This window comes from Dunckerocampus dactyliophorus, chromosome 13 (assembly GCF_027744805.1).
Source record: "Dunckerocampus dactyliophorus isolate RoL2022-P2 chromosome 13, RoL_Ddac_1.1, whole genome shotgun sequence".
NCBI lineage: Eukaryota > Metazoa > Chordata > Actinopteri > Syngnathiformes > Syngnathidae > Dunckerocampus > Dunckerocampus dactyliophorus.
Window position 1 is genome coordinate 28,906,934 of NC_072831.1, and position 8,961 is coordinate 28,915,894.

Genomic DNA, 8,961 nt, shown 5'->3' on the forward strand with positions numbered 1-8,961 from the left:
CACGACGCTGTGAACAGCTGCATCGTTAGAGTTGTTGCCATTGCACAGTGTGTCCACCAGGGTGCGCTTTAGCTGTTCTGTAACAGTAGCAGCCAATGTAAAAAATATATATAATTATACTAAATATGAACAATGTTACTTTTAATTGAATGAAGTTTACAGTTGATTGATGGTGATGACACAAGGAAGACATCCAGGAGGCCCGGTCGTCTCAGTGACTATCCCGGCGACGAGGCCTCATCCTGGGCTTGGGGTCATGGATGAAACCCCTCTCTTTGTGGATGTGTGATCAGTGCAAGTACACAGTATAGATTCTATTATTGTATTTCCATGCATCCACATATGCACGATGATATGAATATGTGTGTTATGTTGCTTATGCGGGCAGAGGACAGCTGCCTTAATGATGTTGAGCGTGTTTGTCACAATAGCCTGCAGTTTGTTGGGGCTTGTTGGTGTCTGTTGCCATGGCAACTGTCAGCACACTGGCGGCCCTCGGCTGCTGCTGAGGCCCCGAATCCATCCATCCATCTGTTTTCTATGCCGCTTATCCTCACTAGGGTCGCGGAGATATGCTGGAGCCTATCCCAGCTGACTTTGGGCCCTGAATCAATCACCACATAATATAATATATTCATTCATATTGGAGTGTACATTTAATTGCATATCAATTAATTCACATACAGTTCAAAAGATATTTACATATATATTTAAAAATAATGTTACATCACATAGAATGCACATATAATTACCATAATAATAAATGGTTAAATAACATTTTTTAAAATTGATTGATATACAGATATATAAAAATATATAATAATTAATTACATGTAACACATTCAATATAAAGTCAATAACAGTTACAATTATATTTTTATATATACCATAACAATAAAATACAATAAATATATCACAGGAAGTTGAGTATAAAATACACATACAGTATATGTAATATAAAAATTAAATGGTTATATTTAATATGAAAAAATATCTAAAATTTGGAATGCTAATGAAAACCATTATATATATGTGTGTGTGTGTATGTATATATTCATATAGTATAATATAATAAATGATAGTTTACAAATTAAATGGTTACAAGGTTGATGCAAACATGTCGTATAAAAGGAGACTGAAAGCAGTTTGTCACACACCAAAAAGTCTTTTATTTGCATGAATGTCCACTGGATGAAGACGGCGGCAGGACTACAAAAAGTCCACTATTCAATAAGCATGACTCTCTGCTCCGCCATGTCCATACCCTGCAAGCAAAATGATCATGTTTCCTCCACACATCCACAGCTGTATGTGTACAACATGTATTACCTCTAGGTCCAAACAGCGCGCTATAGCATGGGTTGTGGCAGTACGGTTTGCCATCATGCTGGAAGAGGACATACAAACTTTACATAAATATGTTACACGCTTACGTTGCGATTGCACATCACGTGACTCACCTCAGCGTGGGAGCCGGATGACAGCGTCTTGCCACATTTTTCACACTTCAGACACGGCCGGTGCCAGTCTTTGCCCAGCGACGTCACCTTCTCCGCTGCCAAGAAAGACAACGTTCATTGCTCCTGAGTCGCTGTGTACGACATGTAAGACATGTAAGACAGAGCGAGCTCTGTCCTGGACGGTCCTCTGGACTCCATGGAGGAAGTGGGGGAGAGAAGGATGTTGGCTAAGCTGACATCCATCATGGACAACACCTCTCACCCGCTACATGACACTGTGGGTTCCCTTAGCAGCTCCTTCAGCAGCAGACTGTTACACCCACGGTGTAAGAAGGAGAGGTTCCGCAGGTCCTTCATACCGACCGCTGTCAGGCTCTACAACACCTGCACCACCTGAACCATGTTGTAGACACTATGTATTCTTTACTTGCGTATCTTGCTTGCTGCTGTAACAAGTGAATTTCCCCGCTGTGGGATAAATAAAGTACAAATACAAATACAAATACATCATCTCTGCTTCCTCAAGCAACTTCTACAATGAAACATAAGCTAGCTGGTGGCTAGCTGGTGGCTAGCTAGACGTGGCGCAATGGAATGACGTCACTTCCGGATGTGTGACCAGTTGCTAGGCGGACTTGTGACGCATCACGCTCTCATTGACTGATTATCGGGGCACCGCCTCCGCTCTCATCTCATTGGCTGAGTTACACAGCACGTACGTGAGTTTGTGTGAGACAGGCTTCTCCCTTCAACCTCCTTCCTCTTCGTAGTCCCCCTGAAACCAACTTAAACAATTAAGTTAAGTTACAAATTAAAATTTTGCACACAGCATTATCGTGTAGTGCGTGTGCGTTTGTCTTTGAGACCAGCTGACTCTTACACTCTTTAAGTCGCGTTTCGACTCAGGCTAGTCCTCCTCCTCCTTCCTGCCTCCACTTGCGCTCCTGATCGAGACATCTCGTGAACGGTAGGATTGTTTTTGTTTTTCAGTTTTATTCATTTACAGTAATCTTATTTATTACCTTATTTTATATTGGAATGTTGCTCTACTATGTTTATGCTAACGTTTTCTTATATTTTCCCACCATATTTGGTGGACTTTGAATATTCTGAAGGGCCAAAGGGGTGAGTTTGGGAAGATCTTGGAACGGATTAGGCTATTTACATGTATTTTACGCTTCGTATAACATAAAATCCCTATAACATAAAGCTTCTCGGAATGGATTATTTACGTTGTAGGGGCATATACACCAAAATAAAAATGTTGATATGTTGCACAAAAAAATGATAATAACCTTTGAGAAATTTCGAATAAGTTACTAAAATAACAAATAAATAAAAACTCATAGTGATATATTACACCAACAAATACCGTCATGGCCAAAAACACTGGCATCTTTGGAACGCCAATATTGTTGGCCATGACGGTATCATGATAACCTTCTTTTCTTAAAAAAAAAAAAGGCATTACATTAAATTACATTCAATTTGATTTTAAAATGTAATTCAGTTGATTTAATATCCATCAATTTTCTATGCCGCTTATCCTCATTTGGGTCGCGGGGGTATGCTGGAGTCTATCCCAGCTGACCTTGGGTGAGCAGCACCGGGTACACCCTGGACCGGTCGCCAGCCAATCACAGGGAAATAATTTAATAAAGTAAATAAATACATTTATGAAAAATGTTACTAAAAGTAAAAATAAAAAATTGTATCATGTATTAGATCAGGAGTTCTCAAATGGTGTCAGTCTGGACCCACACTTTCAAAAGGTCATTAAGTCACGACCCACTTGTTTTCCACATCATTTTGAATTTTTATTTATTTTTATTTTTCACACTTTGAAGTCATTTTCATTGCTTTTTATTAATTGTTTTTGCACTTTTATTGATTTATTTTGATTGTAATATTTATTTATTCCTTCCTTCATTTATTGATATATTTTATGCTTTTCAATGCAAGTCAAACCAAGCAAAAGTTGTTTTTTTTTAAATCACCTCATCTGTTGAGACGTGAATACACACAAGTGTATTTTACAGGAGTGTAAAGTGCATTTTACAGGACTTTGTGAAGGCATTTTATCAAGGAAATGAGGAGTGTTGCAAGCATACAAATAAGGCACCAATTCAAACTAAACGTCAAAAAGACCACAAGATCAGATATTTGGCTTGTAACTGCAATGAACGTCCACCAAGCAGGAAGATGACTAAATATTGCTCAATTTTACTTCCAAACAAGTCAGACATCAGATGTATGTTCCATATTTTAACCTCATTTTGATTTTTTGTCTGTGACCCACCCAGAACGGATCCGCGACCCGCTTTTAGGTCCCGACCCACCAGCTGAGAACCACAGTGCTAGATTACACAGATAATAAAATGATTTTTGTAGATCCAAATTTGACATTTTCCAATAAAACGTACTGCCGCCATCTGCTGGCATTGGTGGGGCATTGGTGGGGCATTGCCCCCCACCCCTTGCTGCTAATGCTGATGGTTTTAAGATTAAACGGCAACCAGATAAGCCCAAAGGCATTTGGGTGTGGCGCTGGAATGTTGCAGATATGGACGCGATGTGCTCATAAAGTGCGATAAAGATGCTGGGTTTATTATGTTTGGACTGAGCCCCTCCCACCACTTGATGGGAAGCAAAGCGTTGAAATCCTCTTCGATAAGAGTAAAAAAACCAGTCATGGGTGACCAAAAGCAATCAAACCATCACGGGACTTCAAATGGAATTGTTCCGTTTTCCATGTGGGCGGTGTGCTGATCACGGCTGCGTGTGTGTTGGACAGTCTGCTGCCTTCCATGAAAGCAAGATGGACGGTGCGGCTCGTGTACGCGAGCATTAGCCCACAAAATCAAGTCAACATGCGCATTCCACATTCCGTTCTATTTCTGTTCTTTTCCTGCTTTATTGCGATTTAAAGGTTGAAAGGAGGCGGCGCGGGAATGGGAATGTTTATCTAACTTGAGCCCGTGTTATGTCATCACTCCTAACTGCTGTGGAACGCCTCCAAAGACGCACCATGAGGTCAGGAAGAGGCGACAGTGTGTTCATGACCTAATACGAAACGTCGACTCATTGGAAGGTCATCAATTCCCCTCCCACATTTTCAGGAACAATACGCCTCTGAAGTCCAAAAAATAACCACACTTATCAGGATTAACACACGCTTTTGCTTTTTCTTTGGCTTGAACCAAAACAGGATTATTCCCAACAAGGGTGTGATCAAAATAAAGTTGCACGGTTCTGCTTTGACAGTGCTTCACTTCTTTTTACACTTACATGACGTCATATGATGCTATGTTAATAACACGGAGAATGTGAAGTACTGTCGTCCCTCGTTTGTGGCTCTTCATTGGTCCCAGACTCGACCACGATAGGTCGGACTCAATGTTAAGAAATGGAATATTTTCATAGTTATGGCAAAGAAAACCTGTTTACGATATTCTAAATTCACTTTTGAACATGATTAGAGCCCTCAAGACGTGACATAACACCCCTACAGTCACCTTTACACTCCTGTTACCCAATACAGCAGACATAATAAGAAAAAATAAGACATAGAAAACCTGTTTACGATCTTCTGAATACGCTTTTTAACATTATTAGAGCCCTCTAGATATGAAATAGCACCCCTATAGTCACCTTTACACTCCTATTACCCAATATAGTAGACATAATAAGAAAAAATAAGACATTTAAGACATAGACAACCCATTTACAATCTTCTAAATATGCTTTTTAAGCATTATTAGAGCCCTCTAGATATGAAATAGAACCCCTATAGTCACCTTTACACTCCTATTACTCAATACAGAGGACATAATAAGAAAAAATAAGACATTTAAGACATAGAAAACCTGTTTACGATCCTCTAAATATGCTTTTTAACATTATTAGAGCCCTCTAGATATGAAATAGCACCCCTATAGTCACCTTTACACTCCTAATACCCAATACAGTATACATTAAAGAGAAAATAAGACACATAGGACATAGAAAACCTGTTTACAATCTTCTAAATACTCTTTTGAATATTATTAGAGCCCTCTACACATGAAATAACACCCCTATAGTCACCTTTACACTCCTATTAAGTGTTTTCACATGCAAAAGAATTTCATTGCATAGTATAACTGCCTGTTTTACTATGCATGTGACAATAAAACTCTTGAATCTTGCATCTTGAATCTTGAAAAGATCCCTGTCGAGCTCTTCTGCCACCTTGTGGCTGTTTTTATGGCTTAAAACTGCTCTGAAAGTGACACCTTAGTGTGCAGTTGCGTCATCACCTCGTTAAAAGACGAACAAATACGTCTTTGGTATTGAATGAGTTCATTGAACTTTGTATTTAATTTGAATTTGATTCTATTTTTGTATTTCAAGGTTTTGTTTGGTGGTTGACACAACGAATGGTTTTGGCATGAAAAAAATCGAAATGTTTAACTTTTTTTTCTTTAAAAAGAATATCGTATTTAAGTGTGAAATCTATGTAATTAAAAGTATACATATAACATATATGCAAAGCTAATAATAATACACGTAAATAGAACGTAAAATGAAAGTTTTATTGTGTTTACCTCTTCCCAATAGCAGCGCTTGACTTCTTTTTACACTTGGTCCCTTGGTCAATATCTGACCGCATATAGCGGCCAAATTACCAACTCAAGTAGAAGCTTCATGCACGAAAAAGTTTTGTTTTCCAATCAATGAAGCCGTCGTGTGTAGACTTTAATTACTGAGTCCTAGCTCAGTCACAATCATTCACAAGATCCACACAAACTGTCAGTTGTTCCACATAAAAAAGCCGTCTTCTTTGGAGCTTGCTATTTCCTGGTCAAACATGTAACTTTAAGAGCATTTGCACCAAAACATTACCGCAAAGTATGCTGGGAACAGGACGTGCTCCCAGCGACGCTACAATAAAAAAAAAACATACGCTAGCATGCATGCGGCAGCGGGAGCAAAACTGAGTTGGGTTGTACTTAATTGAAGTATTTTAGAATGTACTCACGTTATTTTTCATCAATCCTCATCCACAAATCCATCAAAGTCCTCATCTTCTGTATTCGACACAAACAAAGCCGTCTTCTTTTCCGTTCGCTACTAGTCTGTTAACTTGTCAGTGTTATTCAGCTCCGAAGCAAAGAAGGAAACTTCTCCTGTTGCTTCTGCCAACTTTATTTCTTGAACGCGGCCACCAGACAGCAGCTCAGAACACACACACATCTCTCAGCATCGTCTCTCCTTCCTGCTTGCCCACAAGGCAAAGGTTAAACAAGCCCCACTACATAGCTGTCCAGCCAATGCCTGTAAGAAATGACACCGTTTATTTCCTGGTGTGCACTGGTCAATACTGTAATGCCGCTTGTTGTGGGGAAGGAGAGACTCACGTCGCCGATGCGCTTTAATGGCTTTATTAACAGAGGAGAACACTGCAGGACTTTACATCCACGCCAACATAAACACACTTCCCAACTCTCTCCAAACTCACAGCTAGCGCTGAGCCTAGCTCTCCTGCTCGGGACGCCCACCGTCACTTCCCGTCACTTCCTGATGAACTAAAGCTGTAATGACACTCTGCCGTATAAAAAGTAAAATATTAAAAACAAGCGTAAGACATTACTAGCACAGCTTTGTTCTGTGGGTCGTGGATAATAACAAGCCTAGTAGATTCAAGATTCCAGAGTTTTATTGTCATATGCATAGTAAAACAGGCAGTTATACTCAGCAATGAAATTCTTATTCTGTTCATTCTCCCAAGAAAAGAAAGAAAACACAAGAAAAAGAATAACAACATCAGTAGTGCTGTACAACTTTTATCCGCAGTTCCACAGTGCCCTGTACTGGTCAACATTTTTAAAAATGTCCCTTTTTTTCTTTTTTTTCCTCTACTGGTCAACATTCAAACTGGACGCCAACCTGTCTATAGAGGCCACCTGTCTATAACAGCCACTTTTGCAGACTCCCTCTGGTGGCCGCTATAGACAAGTTTGACTGTGTGTATATATATATATATATATATATATTTTTTTTTTTTTGCAGAGTTAGTTTTTGTCAAAGAAAAGACACCAGGATGTCGTCCTCCAGCAACAGTATACAGAATATGCAGTACAGTAGCAGTTACTATAACCTTCCTGTACAAGCACAGCAGGCAAGCAAGGGTCAAAGTGCACTATTGACACGACTGACATATTCTCCTTTTAATGGCTACATTACGCCTCACCTGAGCATCGGGTCACCCCTTCATTATTAGCAATCATTTGGAGCACAAAGAAGCGATGCATTATGGATGAAAGCACAGCAGGTAGTCTCCAGTCATGGAAGACATGCGTACCGTTAGACCAGCCTTGTTTCTTCACTTTCTTGTTCAGTTCAATGCCTGATACAACTACAGGTACCTTTGTTTGACAAATACAACAATGGCAACAAAAATAGCTCATAAGCATTACATTTTTTGGCAGTGCAATGCTACAGCATTCGTGTAAGAAGTTATTGTCAAGAAAGTTTCTCTTAAATTCAACTCTTGTGAGCTACTGTATATTTGCCATCTTTACATTTGCCCAAACAAATGTGCCGTTATTGTTAAACGCTTTGACACTGTAGCACATTTGGTAGCATCAACACTTTTAAAGCAACACTGATGTGTGTTTTCATGCAGATAGAAACTACAGGTGCAATCTCACTACGTGAAAGCAAAGTGGGAAAGCAGCTTCCTGTTTCCTTGTTAGGTCCAAGCAGCAAATAAAAAGGTCTTACCAAAGTAGACCTCCTTCTGGCATTTGGGACACTTTGGCATGATGCTGCTTTGGATCCGAGAGATGAAGACACAAATTCACCTGCGCACACGCCCGCACTGCACTTGTGTGCACGCTTGCCTCGCCCTTTATCGCGCTGGTGTTTTCTCCTGCACTGCGCTCACTCTCTCTCCTCCCACTCGAGACGTGACGCTTGCACGCTCCAGAATCACCGACGGGAAGTCACGCTCTTGAACGCAACAATCTACGAAGCCGTTCAATCATTTTTAACAATGACAAATAAGTGTGCAAAAGCACAAAGCATTATTACACGAATAACATAAAAACACAATAAATATAATACAATCAAAAAATATCAAAGATACAATCAATACTGAATAAAAAAAACTAAATAACTGTAGTTTAATTTAGCAATTAAAATGAGTTTTAAGTACCATGGATGGAAACTGGTATGTCAAATGAAATGTCATTTATGAATATATTAAATTAAAAAGATACATCACATAGTATTAAATACATTTATTAATACATTAAATGCTAAATATTTCAATTTATCAACACATTAAATTAAATACATTTATTCATCACTTACACACAAAATATTTAAATTCATTCAATTAAATATGTTTATTCATATGTTAATTGAAACATATTTTAATTGAGCTTTAACTCATTAAATAGAGACATTTATTAATACATTTTAATTGAAAATGTACTTTTAAGGAACAGTCTTCTGT

At 38.9% G+C, this 8,961-nt stretch overlaps 1 protein-coding gene across 1 annotated transcript; it reads right to left on the reverse strand.

Moving 5' to 3' along the window:
• Window positions 1-732: 732 nt before the first annotated feature.
• On the reverse strand, window positions 733-8,387 carry crip1 (cysteine-rich protein 1). Its single transcript, XM_054795471.1, has 4 exons — window positions 8,226-8,387; window positions 1,461-1,555; window positions 1,330-1,387; window positions 733-1,265 (listed from the first exon to the last, which is right to left on the reverse strand). Exons 1-4 carry the CDS (start codon window positions 8,263-8,265, stop codon window positions 1,228-1,230), a joined length of 231 nt encoding a protein of 76 aa, XP_054651446.1. The 5' UTR covers window positions 8,266-8,387; the 3' UTR covers window positions 733-1,227.
• Between the last annotated feature and the right edge of the window lie 574 nt (window positions 8,388-8,961).